Source organism: Sinocyclocheilus anshuiensis, unplaced genomic scaffold (genome assembly GCF_001515605.1).
Source record: "Sinocyclocheilus anshuiensis isolate Anshui unplaced genomic scaffold, SAMN03320099.WGS_v1.1 scaffold553, whole genome shotgun sequence".
Taxonomy (NCBI): domain Eukaryota; kingdom Metazoa; phylum Chordata; class Actinopteri; order Cypriniformes; family Cyprinidae; genus Sinocyclocheilus; species Sinocyclocheilus anshuiensis.
Genome location: NW_015539821.1, coordinates 809,791 through 832,372, shown reverse-complemented (window position 1 = coordinate 832,372; position 22,582 = coordinate 809,791). Strand labels below are relative to the sequence as shown.

Here is a 22,582-nt window from a genome sequence, read left to right as displayed (position 1 = left end):
ATCCAGTCTGAGTTATATTAAAAATGGTCCTGGCTATTCCAAGCTCTATCATTGCACTCAGCGGGTGTTGCATGCTTCAGTCCAAAAGAAGTTAAATAAAAAGTGCCCATCCATAAAAAAAAATTGTCTCACATGGCTCCGGGGGTTGAACAAAGGCCTCCTGTAGCGAATCGATGCGTTTTTGTAAGAAAAATGTCTATATTCAAAACGTAATAATCAATAATACAATAATAATTGTAGCTTGCGCCAACAGTGTACTTCTAATAAGTGACCGTTGTTTTGTTTTGATCTCTCCCCTGAGCTTCTGCATTTGTCATTTCTGAGCGGCATATGCACAAAGCCGACCTCATACGTCATTAGCCTGGAGCTGCTTCCGTGTACAACTGTTGGCACAAGCTACATTAAAGTGATTATTACGTTTTGAATATGGATATTTTTCTTACAAAAACGCATTGATTCGCTACAGGAGGCTTTTGTTCACCCCCCGGAGCCGTGTGAGACACTTTTTTTTATGGATGGGTGCTTTTTATTTAACTTCTTTTGGACTGATGCATGCAACACCCACTGAGCGGTATTAAACAGCTTGAAAGATCAAAGACAATTTTGAATATAACTCCGACTGGATTCGTCTGAAAGAAGAAAGTCATATACACCTAGGATGACTTGAGGGTGAGTAATTTATGGGCTAATTTTCATTTTTGGGTGAACTAACCCTTTAACTTAAGTCAGTTAGAACTGAATCATTGAATGAATCCTTCTTTTCAATGAATTGTTCACAAATCGAACTGATTCTCAAATCAAAATTCAACTCACTGACTTTATCAAATCTCAGCAGGTGTCACATTAAAAGCTCATAAGAAGGGCAGATTATCAGTAAATAATTTTAAAATTCTGTCTGTTTGTCATGCATTGTCAGATCATATGGCTTCAGAAATGTTGGAGCATAGAATACAAATAGTTGGACTACTTTTAGGTTTTTTATTTTTTGTTTTGTTTTGTTTTATCATTGTCATATTTTCAGACATGGTGAACTTTGCACTGCCATTAAGTGAAAATTATCTGTGTGAAGTGGGATTTTTTCTACAGACATTGTTATTCAAATTTTAAATGACATGAGGGTGAATAATCAGTGACAAAAGTTTCATTTTGGTTGGAAATATTGCTATAAGTAATTTACATTCATATTTAGTGCATTGTGCAGCATAAAATATTCTCTAGCATCACTGAAATTGAATGGTTGTTTATGAGCTTTGTTGTTTACAAAATAGCTAAATCTCAGTGATGGTGGATTAGATGGAAATAGAGCTGTGTATCTGAACTTCTGTCAAGATTTTTTTGTTGATAGTTGTTAGTCATGTCAGGATTAGCCATTATGAATTATGAATGTCTGTATAATCCTATCTGCTGCTGCACTTTACCTCAGTAAAACTGAATGACAATGTTAAATCCTGCCTCATGTTCTGCTCCACCCGTAGCTGGTCCTATAAGTGAACAATTCGTTTAGGAAAAATGTTAAGGTCTATGAGACAGAGGATTAAAAGAGAGAGAATGAATACTGTAAATGTATTAGTGTCTGTACGCTCTGATATAAATTCATTTGACTTAGTGGAAGAAAAAAATATTATAGGCTTGTATTTGAAATGTACCCCTTTCTGTGCCTAATAGTCTTCTGTTTCGTTTCAGAGATGGATAAAATCCAGGCAATTGTACAATCACTTATATTCAAATCTACTAATCTTTGGTCTACTAATTTAAAGCTGCTACATTTGTTCTACAGACATATGCTAAATGTGTCATGGGAGCATAAGGATCTCTCCTTCAATGTTGATGGCTATCTCACTAATCCTTCCATGGTGATCATTGCTTTGGATCGAGAGAGACACTGGGACAAGGTAAGTCTCATAAGATGTAACAATAAAAGTAATAATGTCGAAACATTTCAGAGGTCATCACACAAAGCTAGAAGAGGGAACACACAACTGGAGATACAGTCTATCTGGTTGCAGCCTCTAAAGTGTTTTATCTCTTCCTTATAGAAGTAAGTGGTTGGAAGTCATATCTATCTATTTCTGGAACACCTATTAGAGTAATACTACTATATAATGACTCCGTAATTTCAATTCACTTCATTGTACTGTAGTGGCATTGGGTGATTATGGATTATGAGATTATGGATTTGAATGCCAGGGAATACACAACTTTTTGGGGATGCACAACTGTTTTCAACATTGATAGTAATAAGAAACGGTTCTTGAACACCAAATTAACTTGTTAGAATGCTAGAAACAGTTTTTTGCTGCTTATGGTGTTTGTGAAATCTGTGATACATTTTTTTCAGGATTCTTTGATGAATAGAAATTTCAAAAGCACAGTATTTATTTGTCACTTTTGAACAATTTAATGCATCCTTGCTTAATAAAACTATTTTTTTTTTCTTTTATTTCTTTTAAAATCTTTCTTACCCCAACTTTTTGAATGGTAGTGTATCACAGTTTCCACAAAAATATATGTTGGACCATTTCAATAACTTTTAGCTTTTCACATTAATACAACAAGAGTCATAAAAGACAGCTTCACAGGCTCCCCCAACGCTAGAGATTTATTACCATCCACACCAGGTCATGATGCAATTACACTTGGCTCTCTGAAACAGTCCTTTCTTCCTCACATGGCCAGCCCTCCAGCACTTTGGCCTATGTGATAGGGACATGTGTAGGCCGTCTGGCAATGTGTGAACACCACCTGACTACAAAAAGAGATTAGGGGAATAAATAGAGATCAAACTGACACCCAAATTTACATCCGGTCATCACACCCTCCTCTAGATGGATTAGAGGATACGGATATTAGAGGATGTGTGTTGTCGCCTAAGACTGAAATAAATATTACTGGGTAAATGCACTCAGATTCTCAGTCCTGTTAATGGCAAGAAGATGGCAACTAAATTTAAGCAAAGACAGTTTGTAACCTCGTTTTGAAAATAGGTTTTAAAAAGTTATGAGCCTTTTCTGTACATTTCAGTGGCTGGATACACTTTTCCTTTTGCATCTCCATCACCTGCTTTCAGATGGAGCGGCATTTACTACACAGAGCCGTAGTTCACTGACAATTAGGCAAGATCGCGTTCATAATCGCAGATGAATCACATTCGATTATGAATGCGATATTGCCTAGCTTGTCAGTGAATTACAGCGCTGTGTATTAAATGCCGCTCCATCTGAAAGCAGGTGATGGCGATTTACTACTAATCACGGAACCGGCTTTTAGTTCACTGACAATTAGGCAATATCGCGTTCATAATCGCAGATGAATCACATTCGATTATGAATGCGATATTGCCTAGCTTGTCAGTGAATTACAGCGCTGTGTATTAAATGCCGCTCCATCTGAAAGCAGGTGATGGCGATTTACTACTAATCACGGAACCGGCTTTACTGACGAGATGCACATGACAATTGCATGCGATTAATTGCACAGCCCTAATACGTAGCATTTAAACAATCCAGTTTAACCAGCTACGGAATGTGCTACAATTTAAATTAATTCTTTAAAATAGGTAACTGTCATTCTTTTCATTGCTTTTTGCACAGCAGAATTAACATTGCACTGTTAGCGGAATTATGTGGGAATTTAATTTAAAAGAGATGTTTGAGTACATTTTCTATTGATCATGACAGCAGTAATTCATCAAATGACGAGCAAATGATGGAGAAAACTGTTAGAACTGGGCATATATCCAGCCACGTGTTGTCGACAAGAGAATTTTGCACTTCTACAGAGATGAACCAGGCATCTGAATCGCAGTGGTGGAGCGATACTGGGCAGTTCCAGCATAGTATGCCAGAGTCTGCTCTATTTAGTGTGACATACAAATAGCGTTCAGCACAGATTTTGCAGGTGTGTTTGCTAATTTGCATAATTCCTTTAGTAAATTAAGCACTAAAACAATGCAGACAGCGTGTGCAAATAAACTGTGCAATTAGTGCGAGTAATTTGTACTCCTGTTAAGAAGTGCACAACAAGTAGAGTTACATGTAAAGGAGCTGCAAATATCATTATTTTTGAAAAGTTTTTATAGATTTCTTTTCTTTTAAAGTCTTTAGTTTTAATTCCCTCCTCTGGCCTTCATGGCTCACCTGACCCCCCTCTGTGTGACATAACAGTTTATCTATATCTGGTCACCTTGCTCTGTAGCCCCTCTCACGCTCCCATTGACACTCTCTGCACCGCCTCACTTTCCCATGCTGTGCACACCCTGTTCATGTTGTGTGCTGAAGTCATTAGCGAGATGAATCATTGCTTCCCTATTTTAAAGTACAGGCGTACTGACAGCACCGAGACGGTGTTTCTCTGCTGGTACCATGATAGTATCTCCAAGAAAGACAAAGCCCAAATGACGCAGATCAATCTGTGATAAACACTGGTTTTAAAAATGGCCTCATACATCTGTGTAATTAGTGCTTGATTTTGAAGGAAATGTAAGAAAATTGGTTTCACTTAAGAACCAGATGCTTTGCATTGGACATCAAGTGGCAGCCTGAAACAGTATGAAGCTTATTTGTAGTCCAAAAGTAAACAAAAACAATGTCATCTTCTGAGAATTCCGCCTAATTTGCCTTGCTTCTGACAAATATGTAGTGCTTGATGAGATGCTCTGCCTTTGACGACAACAACCAAGCATACGGGAAGTATTGTAATGCTATTTTCTACTTGTATTAAAAGGTAATAAGGTAATTTTGCTGTTTAACTACACACAATTAAATGGGTAGTTGCACTTTATATTTGCACTGAATGATTTTTACTTCCCACTGTCCTCTAGACATTGGCGATTGGCAAAAATATATCATATAATTTTTTCAGGAAGAAGCATGATCAACAATCTTATCAGTTCTTTTTCATGTTTTTTTTTTTGACTATTTTGCACGTTACTGAGCAGTAAAAGCTAGTAGGCCATATATCTAATATAAGTAAAAAGTTCTCCAACTTATTTAAAGGGGTCATATGATGCCCATTTTCCACAAGTTGATATGATTCTTTAGGGTCTTAATGAAAAGTCTGTAACATAGTTTGGTTAAAATTTCTCATTGGTAGTGTAAAAACTTTACCGCCTGTCTGTGTGACGTCACACAGACAGGCATCTGAGATCGGCTCGATTTGAGAAAGGGGAAAACATTTAACCAGATTAAAAAAAAAAAACATTGGGTGAATTTTTATCATTATAGGGTGGTTGTGTACACACACTGCCAACACACATTTCAGTTCAAACTACTTGTAAAAGTGCATGTAGCATCCTATATCCTAAGTAAACAGTCAGAACAAAGACTCAAATGACAAGCAATAGAACAAATAAATACAACAGAACAAAGATACAAATTAAATAAACTTAACAGTCTGTCTAACAGTATTCAGGTAAGAAATATTACAGAAATTAAATAAAATAATCAAATGTAAAATACACTGCATGAATAAAATATACATAGATTTTTTTTTTCAAGCTAAATGTACTTTGTGTGTTCGCGTTCCAGGATTCAGTTCTCTTTCATGGTTTATTGTGCTTTGAATAACTCATTTTAATATCAACCACATCACACTCACACCCTGTCAGTTGAGTATATTTATATATGGTCATAAATAGCACACATTTGGTCACAATCTCTATGATTCGTTTGAAAAGTAGATAGTGGACTTCTTGACGATTCAAAATCGCCCACCTCTACTCTCTGTAACCCTTTCAGAACAGACCTGAAATCCATTTTCGGTTGCGATTCACTAGTTGAGAATCACTGCAATAGACAAAATGCTACTGTAGTTTAAGTACATGATGACTTGTATTGGCTTTTGAAAAACTCTTCTGAAGCATCCCATGTATGCTAGGCAGCTGTAAAACGAAATAGGCTATTCCAAATAACAGATATCTACTCTGACCGAAATCTGGTTTGTGCCTCAGAACAAGAATAGAATACCCTGCTATTACAGCCATTATATTCTGCTGAATTACTATACCTCTCACTTTCACCATACAGCCTATTTCAGTCGCTGGTCTGAAATTGCTCACTAAAACAGCCAGAAATAACTGCTGGGCTTTGTCTGGATTCATTCTTTACATATAAAGAACAGTTTCAGAACACCCTCATTTAATGTGCAAATAAGATGTTCTTTAGTGCTCTTGTCGTCATTTGCTAATGATCACATATGATGTGCCACCAGGCTGTCATGATATTCACACCTGGAGTCCGGAGATTGAATCTATTTGTTCTGCTGAAGTTTATGAATGATTCTTCAATAAATCCCTGTTGCCGAGGCTTATCACGCTCACTTCCCCTCCCAGCTAATACCATAACCAAACATGGATTACAATTCCCAATCCGAAAAACCTACGGTGCATTTGGGAAAGGCTGTCAAACAGCTGCTGCACAATTAGTGGCAACACTTTCCTGTCTTTTGTAGTAAAAGAATATGCAAAAGTAGACTCTTTTTAGCTATTTTATGTTTTTTCTAAAAAAAAATATGCAAAAAATGGTTTGGGAATACAGATGATAAACTGTTCAAATAGAGCAGCTGGGGTCACATATTCAAGAAGTAGTCGGGTAATAACAACACCAGCTAATGGACTGCAGCTTTTAGATTTTAGGAGTGTATGTTCTTCTCTCATGTACCTTTAAAACAGGGTCCCAGGGATGGACAGTAGATTTGTACTTCTCCCCCTTGGTATTTGTGTGTTACGCATGGATTCTTGGGAAATTTTAGAAGAGGCAGCTCTGAAACTAGCTCTCCATAGTCTCTTTTAAGCTGAGCTGGACCAGTGGGTTGAGTTCTCTCTGGATAATAGGGCTTTTCCACAGTCTACAAACAGCTCTGTAAAGATTCCCCATGAGCCTCTGAGCCCTGGGAGATTTACGGCTTTGTGCAACACCTTCATTACTGGAGTAGTATAAATTCTAACCATTATTACATATATATATATATATATATGATAGTTCTGTTATCAGCCATGTACCCTACTTTGTTTATGAGAACATCACCTTAGAGCAAAAGCCTGTTAAGAATTCTTACTCACTAGGATTTTTTTAGTGTTTCTAAAAATGGAAATGAGACCCAACTTAAGCACCTTGTAGGCTCCCAAACTCGGCTACTAAATTTTAGTGTGCTTGTGAATGCCACCAAGTCTCGTCTTCATTTACCAGCGGGCTTAATGATTTAAACAGAAGCTCACTTTATTGAAGACCCCAAACCTATTATTAGGAATTGTTTTGCTCATTCCAGGAATTAATCCCTCAACCCTCTTTGCTCTAGGCATAAACTTGTAATTTAAAATCTGTGACTCCTTGATCACAGTAATTTGCTTTCCTCTGTCGGTGGATTTCCTTGACGTGACTGGTAAAATAGTGCAATTCCAAAAGTTTTGTCTTTGGTTCCCCCAGGTAAATGAAAACAGGTTTAGTGAATTGTGCAGCTCTTGAGGTAAAACATGGTGAGTGAGAAGTGTGTCGTGCCCTGGGAGATTTACGGCTTTGTGCAACACCTTCATTACTGGAGTAGTATAAATTCTAACCATTATTACAAATTCATTCCAAGTTCAGAGGAAAAATCAAAAAAAAAAATTAGAGCAATAAAAGAGAATAACATTAGAAAGCTTTGGGATATTTGATTATACATCATGCTGATGGTGCGATACGCGAATAATGTATCGTATTAAACAGCAGATGAAAAATACAACATACCCGTGAGGAAGACACCATGAATTGGACTTTGGAACATTTTCCTTTATCACTCCTGTCATTTGCTTGAATGTTTGTGTGTGGTTTTGCCTATCAAAAGGTCCTTGCGTTGAAGAAATAGAAAACTGGAATGAACAACACTGTGTCTTAATCCTATAAAACATTCTGAATAAATTGATATGCAAATGTATTCTAAATTATCAGCATGATCAAAACCTGAAAAAATGTCCATGCCTTCTGTTGTCTGATTGATAGTTTAATTATTTTTTCAGTAAGTAAAACATTCACTTTCTGGTCATGTTACATGTCCACAATAAAAAACTACAGAACTTTGATCATATAACTAAGCATTTAAATATCTTATAAGACATATTCTTGGGAGTTATAGAGTGAAAACTGATATGTACAGTATATGCATTTTATGCAAGTAGTCTGCTATGCTGTTATAAATATCTTATTGATTTACATTATAAGCTCAGAATTTCATCTTACTTTTTGGATATATAAACATCAGCAACTTCACCAAATTGCATATTTTTGCTAAATTTTGGCATCTAAATGAAATTTTTTCCTCCTCAAGTAGGAGCTCCATATTCTCCTATATCATACGAGGCATAAAAAGCCTGATGTATAAAATATGATATTCAACAGATTAAAAAAAAAAATTTGTCTAAAGGTTCAATAAACTTTTCCATTAAAAAAGGAACATATGTCATGCTTTACAGGGTTAATGAAAATCTAAAAATGCAGGGTTAGCTTTAGGTTTAAGGGATAGAAAATATAATTTGCTCAGTATAAAAACAATAGAAGTCAATGTAGAACACCTTTGCTTTGTTTGCAGTCCGTAACGTTTAATCCACATTTAAAACTGTTCTGAAACCCTCCACAGGTAGGGAGCTACGAGGGAGGGATTCTGCAGATGCGATACCCTGTATGGCCCCGTTACGGCAGCTTCCTGGAGCCCGTGTCTGACAACCGCCACCTGACTGTGGCCACATTGGAGGAGAGGCCTTTTGTCATCGTTGAGAGTGTTGATCCTGCCACGGGCACTTGTGTGCGCAATACTGTGCCGTGTCGTCGGCAGTCCAACAGGACTGAAAGGTACATCTGTGAATGTGACTTCAAAAGGTCAATATCTGTGGCTCTTGTTTACGAAGATATTACCCAAATGGGCTTGTTTATGAGACCAATATCTAAAAAATGTAATAAAGAGCACAGGCTCCACATTAGATCATCCTCTCTCTGCTGCACATGCAAACGTACTAATTTGATTGCATTGATCCTAAAAAATGAATGGTCTCTTATTAAGGAGAGCAATAAAGAGTGTCCGCTGGATGGATTGTCCTCACTACAGTGATAATAGGTTCCCATTAATAATTATAAAATAAGAGACAGCAACCTTTTCACATTCTAGAATGAGTCACCGTACAAACACAAACAAGAACATCTGAAACCGAGTTTTACTAAACTTTAGGTAAAAACATCTAACAATATTATATGATATTGGCCAGCTTTTGATATTAGAAAACAAGAAAAAACTGAGTCTGCTAATTAAAAAGAAAAGTCTAATAAAGCCTACACAAAATTGGCAAACATTCCCATTTAGCAATATGCTGTGAGAGTCACTTAGCATATGCAGCTTGTTACAGTCCAGCAAGCTTATTACACACTATTGTGGTGTTGCATCTGTGAGATTGTAGAGAGTTCAAGATGCAGCTAATTACCTTACTGGAGTATTATTTAAAAGTGTAGTTCACCCCCAAAAAAAATTTATTTGCATAAAAAAATGTTATTTGCATGACTTAGAAGAATCTTAATGCAGGTCTTATTCATACATATTGCTCCAAAAATTATGAAAAAGCTTGAGAAATGGTATGATTGGATCGTTGAGTCAATAAGTTCAGGTAAAAGGGTAATTTGAATCACAGTAATTTGCTTTCCTCTGTCGGTGGATTTCCTTGACGTGACTGGTAAAATAGTGCAATTCCAAAAGTTTTGTCTTTGGTTCCCCCAGGTAAATGAAAACAGGTTTAGTGAATTGTGCAGCTCTTGAGGTAAAACATGGTGAGTGAGAAGTGTGTCGTGCCCAGAGAGAGAGATGACAGGCTCATTATGGCTCCATGCTGAGGGGAGAGAGTGTAAATAAATCATAAAGCAGAGTAATCACCCCTTGGGGAGCGTGTGATGGCTGAGGGGGAAACAATGATCAATAACCATAATGGTGACATTCTGCTGTGGGCCCATCACACACCTTCATGCTAATTGGCACTGGTGTTCAGGAAGTTCTGGAAAGTGTGACAACTGCTTTTAATTGGACTTGAAGTAACAATAGGCATTTCATGTGTGAGTGAATTTATGAGCTTATTATATAGAGTCCCAGTTCTTGTCTACAAATGTGTTTTACATATGTTAATTAGTCATTTATAGAAATGTATGCCACTGGATTTGGCATAAAGTAAGTGAATACCAAAATATGGTTGGGGAGACCAGGGTTTGTTGCCACAAACAGTTTATCTCAGTAACTTGGGTTTTGAGTCAAAAGTTCAAATGCACAAACAGGTTTTCTCTAAAAGTGGATTTGTATGTTGCTCCTTAAGCTTAAATTTCAATATTATTTTGTCCTAATGTGTCACTGCCATACATTAAGACAAGATTCAGCTATTTAATATTGTCGCATTGTTTAATAATGTTGTTGTTTTATAGAATTTATTAATCATAATTTCTGGTGGCAGTTTAATGTTACCTTTTTCATTTGTTCAATTTCATAAACTTTAAATATAATGGACTATAATTATAGTTTATTTATAATTTATCAATTTAAATATAACATAAAGCCTATATACTGTATACTGTATATACACACTGTTTAAAAGTTTGGGCTCAGTAAGAGTTTTTCTTTAATACTTTTATTTGGCAAGGAGTGAACTTCTTATTCATCAAAGAATCACAAAAAAATTATCAGGGTTTCTCCAAAAAATAATAAACAGCACTACTGTTTTTAACATTGATGATACAAAATGTTTCTTGAGCACCAAATTAGCATATTATATTTCTGAAGGGTCATGTGACACTGATGACTGAAGTAATGGCTGCTGTGCCATCATAGGAATAAAGTACATTTCAAAATATATTAAAATAGAAAACAGTTTTTTTATTGTAATAAAATTTCGCAATATTACTAATAGTTTTTACTGTATTTTTGTAATAAACACAGCCTTGGTAAGCAAAATATATTTTTCTTACCGACCCCAAACTACTAAATGATAGCGTGAACTAGGTCTCCCCTATATATGGTATACTTGTATTTTTCTAAAGTCAGCACCACCAGAGCATCCAGTGCAGTCACTGGCACTTATGAGGCCACATATATCAAGGTCAGCAGACTGTGGCAATAATGTGGCACTGTGTTTGGATATGAAATGCATTAGTCCACTACAACCAGATCGATGTGCTACACCCATTTCTGCAATAGATAGGTCAAGCTACTGTCTCATCTAGCTGCGATGGTTTCACAATAACTGTACACCAATTATAACAAAGATCCATATTACTCAATGTACTATAATTAACTTTGTTTAAAGGAGAAATAATTGATTGGCACTCCCTAGGCACCCAGTGTGTTTGTGTGCCTGTGTCCATTATGCCAGGAAACAGACCGATGCTCTGACACCAACTTTCTCTGGTCCATCTCTGTCCCTTGTGCTTCATGTCTGTGTATGTGTTTGACTGATTAAACAGCTCGTCCTCAATTCACAGCCCACTTAACCCAAAGCGCCAGCACCGTTTGCAGGTGGTGAGACAGACTAGAACAGAGACAGGCTTGTTTATGTTACGTCCAGACCACTTGCAGAGGGAGACTCTCATTTTTCCAAACACTTCATTTGTCTTTCTTTGTTATGGTTGCTGCAAGTGGCACACACACTGCCTTGCCGGCCCTCCGCCCCAAGTCCACTCCCCGTACAGCTCATTACACTGGAGGTCTGGGGGAGGTTAGAGGAGATGTATCATTATTGCTCTCAGAGTTTCTCTGCTGAGTGCCTCCAGCATCTAACGGTTAATGGAGGCCATCGCTTTGTTTCAAGCATTTTATTGTGAATGCTCACAACCAAGACGCCGTTTCTATAGATTCCGGACTACAGGTTTTTAAATTGCCTTTTGAGACTGTATTTATCTACTATTATGTATGGAAGCTTATTTCCGCCACTGAACAAAAATTAAAAAGGGTAATTGTGACTTTTTTTCTCACTATTCTGACTTTTTTTCTCATAATTGTGAGTTTACAGAGATATAGATGCAAAATTGCAAGATATAAACAATTTATATAGTTATTTCTCGCAATGCTTTTTTTTCTTGAAATTCTGATTTTATCTCATAATTCTTTTTTCTCATAATTATGATTTTATGTCCCACAATTCAGACTTTTTTCTTGCAATTCTTACATATAAAGTCAGAATTGTAACAAAAAAAATTGTGACAAAATCAGAATTGAAGAAAAAATAATTGAGAGATATAAGCTCAGAATTGTGAGACATAAACTCAAAATTCTGTGAACTATGATATATGAATTCACAATTCTGTTTATAGCTCACAATTCTGCAAGAAAAAAATGAGATACAAACTGAGAATTGTGGCGGGAAAAGTCAAAATTGTGAGAGGGAAACACAGTTGTGAAGAAAAAGCATTGCCTATTATTAACATATTGGCTATTTGTTAATACCTATAAAGCACATATTCTGCATGACCATATTCTACATCCCTAATCCAACCCAATACCTAAATTTAACAACTACCTTACTAACTATTAATGAGCAGCAATTTAGGAGTTTATTGAGGCAAAAGTCGTAGTTAATGGTTTGTTAATAGCGAGAATTGGACCTTAAAATAAAGTGTGACCGCTTCGATAAATATGTGCTTAAGGATATGAGTAAACATAATTATGTAGATTATTTACTGTTCTTCTCAGGTCAGTAAGAGAGAAAATCCCTCAGACATACAGAATTGTAGATGGCATTTTACCTCTGTATATGAAGTCTTCTGATGTTCTTCATATCCTCTTATGGCAGCACAGATAATTTCCTCTTTCCGTATTCGTGGCTGTATTATTTCAGTTATAATTAATTAGTCTTTCTGTCAGTAATCTTTCTTTCAGATGTGAGTCACACCATATGTTTTGCCCTAGAACCATACGCTTTGATCTTCTTCACCAAATGTTCAATAGACAGACATGAGACCTAACCTTTTTAACTGTGGTTCCTGATTGGGTTAAAGGAATAGTCACCTAAAACAAAGAGCAAAGTTACAAGGAACATGGACTGAAGTGTTCAAGCTTTAAAAAGGACACTAATAAAAATGTGCAATTTTTGACTCAAATTATCACATAAAGCTCTCATTTGGCTTCAGAATGCTTGGAGCAATTTTTTATTTTTATGTAAACTATTCATTTAACTTTATTGTTTTAAACAAATTGCAATGGTTACATTTATTTCTTTATGTGCAGTGTAACAGGACACACCGAGCCTTACACCAAACTCTGCTGCAAAGGTTTCTGCATAGACATCCTAAAGAAGCTCTCACGCACCATCAAGTTTTCATACGACCTTTATCTGGTCACCAATGGGAAACATGGCAAGATGGTCCGTGGCGTCTGGAATGGGATGATTGGAGAGGTATGAAATGGCACATTTTCTCTCTCTCTTTTTCTCACATAAACACACTCACACTTCAAACATGTCAACAGTTCAGAGCTCATGGGAAATGAGCTAAATTAACATCTGATAATACAAAAATAAAACCGTTTACAGTGTGATACGAAAAAATAAATCAGCTTCCTATGACAGTGTCGACACGCTTTTCCTAACATTACTCACACCCCGTTTTCTTTCTGTATTTAACAGATCTTCTGAACCCTCCAATTATTGCAGCTAAAGTTGTTAAGGGCATTCATGGAGCATAACGGGCTTTAAAATGCGATCTTGACACATTTCATCCTGTGACCTCCTGCTGCGTGTAGTGTCACTTAATCCGGTGGTTAAGTGTTTCCACAGCTGCTGATCACTTCATCGGTTCTCATCACCTGCATCTGCTCACACGCTGATGAGTTTAAAGATAGCAAACCCTCGCCCCACATACAAGGCTTAAATGCTTTTCACACCGCAAGAAAAATAGATCATTAAATGAGATAAATAATGATTATATAATAGCTAGATAGTAATTCCGGACTGACATGAGTGTGATACAAGGAATTTTCGTTTATGAGGCTAATTGCGGGTGACGGCAAAACAAATCTGTCTAGACTGATTTGCGATGTTACAAGTTGTGTGATGACAGGGCTAGTGGTTCGTGTCCATTTCTATTCCTTGAAAAAATTGGAATCTGGAAACCAGTGGCTATAATAGCAATAGTATATAGGATATCAATTGTGATATCCACAAAAACATTCCGTAGTATGTCACGTTTATAGTGGGTATTGACATGGCTTACACTGATGTACAAGACACCCGCACAATGCAGAGGTCTTCTTCACTCTGTTTTGAGCTAGTTTACTTACATATACATATTATACATACATACATATATATATATACTAACATGCAAAGTTTTTTTTTTTGTTTGTTTGTTTTTGAAAGTCTTTTATTCTCATCAAGGCTGAATCTGTTTGATCAAATGCACAGTAAAAACATATTGTGACAATTTAATTACCGGTAAATATTTTCTATTTTATTATATTGTAACATTTAATTTATTCTTGTGATGGCAGCAGCCATTACTCCAGTCTTCAGTGTCACATGGTCCTTCTAATAAAATCAAATGTGCTGATTTGGTGCTCAAGTAACATTTCTTATTAATATCAATGTTAAAAAGTTGTGCTGCTTATTATGTTTACCAATAGAAAGTTCAAAAGAACAGCATTCATTTGAAATATATATGTTTCATTTGAAATAATATATATACTTTTGCTTCAATAAACTGCTAATTACTGTGTATTATTTCTTGGATTGATCAAGATGGCGCCGCAAATGGCAGCCAGGACGCTGAGCTCCGCATAGTTATACTTATATTAAACTGCACACTTTGTAAATAACATATCTGCACACTAATAAACATATCTGTACATTTATCTAAATAATTACATTTTTTCCTATACTTCTATTTCTGTATATAGTACATTATTCAATTTTTCTTTTTTATTATATTAGTGTTATATTACATCCCTACTGTGTTATTCCTATGTATGTCTGTACTATCATGTATGTCTGCACTATGTTTGTACTTTCTTCTACACTGGAAGCTCCTGTCGTCAAGTCAAATTCCTTGTGTGTGTAAACATACTTGGTAATAAAGCTCTTCTGATTCTGATTCTGATTCTGATTCTGATTAATAGTTTGCAAGGTAGTAGTTACGTTTAGGTATTTAGTAGGATTAAGTGATGTAGAAAATTGTCAAAGAGAATAAGGCATTAATATGTGCTTTATAAGTACTAATAAACATATAAATATCCTAGTAATATGGATGCTGATAAGCAACTAGTTAATAGTGATAACTGGTCCCCAAACTAAAGGGTACCAATTTTTGCAATAATGTGAAAGTCTTTACTGTCACTTTTCATCAGTTTAATGGATACTTGTTGAATAAAAGTGTTACTTCAAAAATAAATAATAATTTACTGACCCCAAACATTTGAAATTTGTACTTATTCCAAATTGGCTAATATATAGTACATTGTTTTTACTTGGCTTTAATGCTGCATGAAGACATTATTTATGCCCAAATATGCCTACAATATAGAATGTGAAAAGCATCATGTCAAATGAGTATTATGTCTGAATATGCAGTATGCAAAACATACCCATGTGACCTACTCTTTCCACTGAAATTCTGAAGTGCTCATTCACAGGACACTATACTGTCCCATAAGGCCACAGCAGAGTCATTGTAATTGTAAATGGCAGATAGTATGTCCGAATTGTATTCTACTAGAAAGTACTTTATTAATGGTCTAAAGTAAGTAAAGTAAGTTAATTGTTGAACATAGAACTTCATTTTGAATGTGTCACTCCCAAATGCTTGATATCACCATGCGTGGGAGGGTCCCGTCTCATGATTCACGGGGACCTCCATTATTTTGGTATGCCACTGATGACTGCCTAAAGTTTTCACTCACTTTCTCCTTGTCCAAGGTCTTCTACAAACGTGCAGATATGGCAATTGGCTCTCTTACCATCAATGAGGAGCGATCAGAGATTGTTGACTTTTCAGTGCCGTTCGTGGAGACTGGGATTAGTGTTATGGTGGCCAGAAGCAATGGAACAGTCTCACCTTCTGCCTTCCTAGGTGAGAAGTCATCATTAGCCGTCTTTTTCCAAGGCCTCCCTCACATAGACTATGAGAGATGCTTGCAGGCAGTGTTAAATATTTCCTACCAGTGGTGGTTTGGATTAGAATGTGATTAGATTAAAATTTTTTATTAAATCAAGAATAAATCCTAGACAGGGAAAACATTTTCTACTGAATCGCAAACTCTGCACACAAAGAAAGGCATTTTGACTCTGCTCAACTGCTAATTTGTTCATTATTTATGCTAACAGCACAGCATTTACATCACAAACAAAAACAAGTTATAAGTTATGTACAAGATCTTAGTCAGTTTATCAGATCATTTTTGTATTTTTATGAGGACTTCTGTGAGCCGAAACGTGTCTTTCTCTCTCTGTCTTGCAGAGCCTTACAGTCCAGCCGTGTGGGTTATGATGTTCGTAATGTGCCTGACTGTTGTGGCAGTCACCGTGTTTGTGTTTGAGTACTTCAGCCCTGTTGGGTACAACCGGAGCCTTGTCTGTGCGAAAGGTCAGCCTTGGTTTTTCAAACAGTATTCTCTCTATCAGGCACAAAGCTCTGGGAGAGGAAGAATAGTTGTGGAAGCAGCCTAATCAATCCATATAAACCGAGCTGACAGGGTGTGTACTTGTCTCCTAGTGTAAAAGGTCATTTTTCGGAGGTTTAATTAACGTTTGTCGCTTTGCTAATTTGACTTTGATTGATTGCTTGGCTTTTCTGTGGCTGTGTGTGAGACACAAGAACCACATTAAGAACTGATGTCAAGGTAGAACTAGAAAAGAAAGTTTGCCCATGTGGACTGATCTGTGAATAATTCAATCTGTTATATAGGACGCACAGATGTGTATTATATAAATCATTCTAATATGCTGATTTGGTGCTCAAGAAATATTTCTTATAATCAATGTTGAAAAAAAAAGCTGTGTTGCTTTTTTGTAGAATCTGTGATTTTTATTTAGATTTTTTGATGAATAGAAAGTTCAAAAGAACAGCATTTATTTGAAATAGAAATATTTTGTTCTGTCACCTTTGTTTTATTGTATTCTTGCTGAATAAAAGCATTCATTTCTTTCCAAAAATTTCCACAAAAAAAGCTATTGATTATATATAATTCAATCATATTTATATAAATTATTATAATTCAATTTTATTTTATATATATATATACTATGAATGTATCTCTCTTACAGCCCCTGGGGGTCCAACCTTCACCATTGGGAAGTCTGTCTGGCTCCTGTGGGGAATCGTCTTCAATAACTCTGTTCCTATTGAAAACCCCAAAGGCACGACCAGCAAAATTATGGTCCTGGTCTGGGCTTTTTTCGCTGTCATCTTCCTCGCCAGCTACACAGCTAATTTAGCTGCCTTATTTTATATATATATATACTATGAATGTATCTCTCTTACAGCCCCTGGGGGTCCAACCTTCACCATTGGGAAGTCTGTCTGGCTCCTGTGGGGAATCGTCTTCAATAACTCTGTTCCTATTGAAAACCCCAAAGGCACGACCAGCAAAATTATGGTCCTGGTCTGGGCTTTTTTCGCTGTCATCTTCCTCGCCAGCTACACAGCCAATTTAGCTGCCTTCATGATCCAAGAGCAGTACATTGACACTGTGTCTGGACTTAGTGACAAAAAGGTACATTGTATGTAATTGTAAATGAGCTGTATGACAGTGGTGCTGTATTTGAATACCTTTTGATATGTTTTGTTTGTGTAATAGCATATATGGCAAAAATGTTCTAATAGAAAATTGAAAGGAAAGGCCTTGCCACACCCTATATGCATATTTGGTATGTTAAATATTCAATAAGATTCAATCACAGATTTAAAAAACACAAACACAAGTGCTTGGAGCCATTTTATTAGATGCTAGAAGCAACATAATATAGTAGTGTTATATAATTAAAATTGACTCCTAAATCTCATGCATTGTGACCAAGAATTTGAGAGGCTTTGGAGGAAAACTAATAGTACTGTTTAATATGATCACTCAGAGCAAATTAATTTATCCCTTATTCATTTGCATTAATATGAATAAGCTGTTGCCAAATGTCCAAATGCATGAATCAGTGAGGAGAAGAAAAACAAACAGTACATTTGATATCCTTTTCCAAGGTCACTACCACCCAGGCAGTTGGTAATTCTGTGTAAAGTCCATGTAATCTGTGTTGATCTACACTATTAAGGTTAAGCTTCAACCTGTCTCAGCTAAACAATTGAATTGCCATCTACTATTCCTTTTTGTTTCAGTTTCAAAAACCCCAGGAACATTATCCTCCTTTTCGCTTCGGGACCGTCCCAAACGGCAGCACAGAGAGGAACATTCGGAGCAATTACCCTGACATGCACACCCACATGATAAAATACAACCAGAAGGGAGTGGAGGAAGCTCTCAACAGCCTTAAGACAGGGTGGGCTTCAGCAATAACACTTTATGTGTGTGTGGTTGTGTGAAAGAGCTCTGATTGCTAAAAAAAAAAAAAAAACTGTACTATGTTGGTACCATTTACATGGTATTTCAAGGTGCTTCAAAGAAAATTTGATTTATTCCATTGGTCATTATAGGCATCTAGAAGAAATTTTGTTAGATATTTTCAAGTTGCAGAGATCTAAGGGTCAGTGAAACACTGGTGGGAAACAGCCAAGCATAAATAATGTAATATTCACCATTTGTCAAGGAAAAAAGGAGTATAAATTAACAAGCGCTAATTATTTACTTGACATAATTACGTGTAATTATTAAGCCATTTGCCTTGGGCTCATTTCTGTCCTCTGTGTAGGAAGTTGGACGCCTTCATATATGATGCAGCAGTTCTTAATTATATGGCTGGCAAGGATGAGGGCTGCAAGCTGGTCACCATTGGTAGTGGGAAGGTGTTTGCTACCACAGGCTACGGCATTGCTCTGCAGAAGGACTCCCGCTGGAAGCGCCCCATAGACCTGGCCCTCCTCCAGTTCCTGGGAGATGGTAAATTGCACTTGGGGGACCGGAACTGGTCCACACTTAATATCCTCTGCCCCAGCATGGAAGCTATCACATTCCCCACTTACTGTAAAAAACTCAATGTGCTGAGAATTGAGAGGTTACGTATGAAATATAAGTGGTTATGTATGAAATGCAAGCTGCAGGCATATTAAAGACTCTTTTTTTCTATTTTACTTTTTTTATTTATTTTTTTTTTTCATGTCTGTGACAATGTGTTCTGGAATGGCCTACACCTTGAAGGGTACATCCAATATTGCTCAAACTAGGTAGCAGCCTTCACATTGTCTAGGCAGATGTCTAGGCAGGCAGGTAGGCTTACTAGGTTTTGGAGCAGAGCACATATGTGGTTCTTATAGTATCCACTTGTTTCTGTTGAGTAGTCTTTGACTGCCGCTGTTTCTGGCATTGTTCCTGACCCCGTTTTCTTTCATGCAGGGGACACACAGAGACTGGAGACAGTATGGCTGTCTGGAATATGCCAGAATGAGAAAAACGAGGTCATGAGCTCCAAACTAGACATAGACAACATGGCAGGTGTTTTCTACATGTTGCTCGTGGCTATGGGTCTCAGCCTGCTGGTCTTTGCTTGGGAACATTTACTTTACTGGAAACTGAGGCACTCTGTCCGCAAGTCTGATCATTTAGACTTCCTGCTGGCCATTAGCAGGGTAAGACTGCATTGTTAATTTAAATTTCAGTACAGATTTTTTTATTTATTTATTTATTTTACATTTAAAGAATGCAATGATAATTAGGGCTGGGTATCGATAGAGATTCCAACTCTATTCCATTCCAGTTTTGTTTTGATTTGGTTTGATTCTAGTTAATTTGAGTATATTTCAATATGTCCATTTTGCTTACACTACTATTCAAAAGGTTTTGTTTTTTTTTACAGTATTTTAAAAAGACATTTTATTCTGCAAGGAAGCAATAAAGACATTGAAGACAATAAAGACATTTATAATGTTACAAAAGATTTCTATTTCAAATAAATGCTATTCTTTTGAAGTTTCATTTCATCAAACATCGATAATAATAAAAATAAATGTTTCTTGAATATGAATGTTTTCTGATAGAAAGAAATTCTCTCTCTGCAAATGCTGAGAATGCTACACTGGCATTTTACACTGGTAAAATATTTTTACCCGGCCCTAATCATAATGCAGTCTGTTGCATTTAAGCTACTTGTTATGTTTAGGTAAATTAAGTTAAAATAAAAACCTCTTATTATTATTTTTGTAAAAATCATCAATTAATTCACCATAAGGAAGCACATTAAACTTTGACATGAAACACTGAACTGATCTTTGTCTCTCACAAATACATCATCTGGTATATTAGTCATTATAAAGTAGAAAAAACTGCCGTGACATGAATGAATCCAAGGAAATGCCCAAAACATAAAATTTCTCTGTAGGAATCCACAATCTCTGTTCATTGGACATTATGATGCTTTACATTTCAGGGCATATACAGCTGCTTTAATGGCGTTGAAGATATTGGCAGATCTACCAGCATACAGAATCCAGATATCACGGCCAATTACGCCCAGGCCAACATGCTGAAAATGCTGCAGACAGCCAAGGACATTGTCTCCTCAGCCAAAGTGGAAAACTCATTGGATAATGCTACCAAGACCATTGAGAACTGGAGCAGACACAGCGGCAGCCTGCCAGCACGTATCCCACTGGTGACCACGACTGAAAAAGTTCCTGGTCACTTCTCTTATATTACTAACCTCACAGAGAACCACATACCTCACATGCAGTGTTCCATAACTCCACCTTTCACGCAACACACCAAAACCACTAGCCCACCACCAATGGTAAACCACAGAGTCTTAACACGGCCCACTCCTCTTCGCTACACGCTTCCCGCCAGGACAAGGGCTCTTTATGATGGTATGCTTCCTGTGTCCAGTCTGAGCACACCTCATCTAGCCATGCATGATCCTCCATCCGACCTAACCCGTCTTGGATCTTCCTTTGTTCCATATAGAGACATCTACACTGAACACCATAAGCCTTGTCACAGCGATTTCTCAGATGGCGTCAGGCGAAAAAAGAGACCCCAGAATCTCATGGTGGAGTCCATGGATCTGAGGGGGCTTCACGATTATAAATACCAATCAACGAGTCATAACGAAGCAAACAGTTTTGCTGAAAACCACCTGTCCTCATCTTTCAGCGAAAATCCTTTCGTAGCAGCGGACACAGCTTGTAATTCCTGTGTCAAAACGTACTTTGACTCTGCTTTCGATGGCATACCTTTGATAGGGAAAAGGAAGCTTCATCGCAGACCTTCATTCCTGAAAGCCACTTGGGGCCCCGACAGAGTCCGGTTCCCAGGTGACAGACCCACCGCCTCCCCACAAGTAACTATACCTGACCTGTTCCCTTGCGTGGATGTACACGGACAGGTGAGGAACACCCTGTGTTACGGCCAACCGATGGATCACAACTACCTTCACACCTTTCGGCGAAACTCCAGGAAAAGTCAAAAGTTCAGACACAGCCAGTCCACAAGGCTTCCCTCCTACAAGGAGGCGATTTTCCACAATGTGGCAGCTGTCAGAAGGGCGTCCAGTTTGGTACATAGACCCTACTCCTACCCAGAGCTGCCAGTCTACCAGAGCCCACTGTCATATGGACCTGCCGAATTATGCAACATCTTCCCCTGCATGGGACATCCCAGTGACAGTGTATATGGAGGGTATAGGGCACCCGCACACCTACACGATGACCATCTAGTGTCTGTTCCAGGCAGCAGGTTGGTTCATAGCAGTCCTGTTGTGCCCATGACATGGGGCAGAATTTCCAGTCTGGAATCAGAGGTGTGAACTTGTCCTTCCATGTGCCAATTATGAACAATTTGGTCTACGAGCTTCTACTGAACAATAAAATGATTTTGCCTTTAAATTAAGCAGAAACACAAACCATGTTACTATTTTTCCTTTGTTTTTGTTTTTTAATTATTTATTTAAAATTAATTTCATATTTTATTTGTGTTTATTTTTTTATTTTTTAAAGTGCAATAATGTAATAATTAAGGGAAGTATTTAAAGAAATAGTCAAATCCATTCTGAATTTTGAATGAAGGAATGAATGAATGGACATGTAGAATTGTAAATGATTAGCCGTTCTTATCTCTTTAGTCCACAAAATGCAATATATTGCTTATATGTATTGGACTGGATGAAAGATTTTTTCTTCAAAGATTGTCGTAGAGAAGTCAAACCGAGACACTAAACTATATGAAGTGTTCATTTTGAAGTACATTTGGTATTATACACTATGTAATTCTCTATGATACTGAATTTTGTAAACACTTTAGACATATTGTCCGATATTTTTTATTTTAACAGCAGGGCTATATAAGTGGATTTTTCAGGCTCTATCGTTCCCTTTCTGTCTCTCGTTCAATGTCCAATCTCCTCTCGCTCTCTCTCGCTCTCTTTGCTGTGAGCAGGCTTTTGAAGAATAGCAAATTGAATGGTACTCTAATATTAGGATCATCAAGGATCTTCACACTTTAATAAATC

The 22,582-nt window shown here is 36.9% G+C and overlaps 1 protein-coding gene across 1 annotated transcript in view; it reads left to right on the top strand.

The window, feature by feature from the left end:
- The window catches only part of LOC107684146 (glutamate receptor ionotropic, NMDA 2C-like), a 44,225-nt gene extending 22,345 nt beyond the window's left edge, over positions 1-21,880 (top strand). Inside the window, exons 4-13 of the mRNA XM_016480359.1 lie at positions 1,778-1,892; positions 8,608-8,819; positions 13,216-13,384; positions 15,896-16,049; positions 16,437-16,562; positions 17,462-17,691; positions 18,306-18,466; positions 18,836-19,023; positions 19,477-19,709; positions 20,507-21,880. Of these exons, the coding sequence (XP_016335845.1) occupies positions 1,778-1,892; positions 8,608-8,819; positions 13,216-13,384; positions 15,896-16,049; positions 16,437-16,562; positions 17,462-17,691; positions 18,306-18,466; positions 18,836-19,023; positions 19,477-19,709; positions 20,507-21,880 (2,962 nt within the window). The remainder of the gene's footprint in view (positions 1-1,777; positions 1,893-8,607; positions 8,820-13,215; positions 13,385-15,895; positions 16,050-16,436; positions 16,563-17,461; positions 17,692-18,305; positions 18,467-18,835; positions 19,024-19,476; positions 19,710-20,506) is intronic.
- The last annotated feature ends 702 nt before the right edge of the window (positions 21,881-22,582 follow it).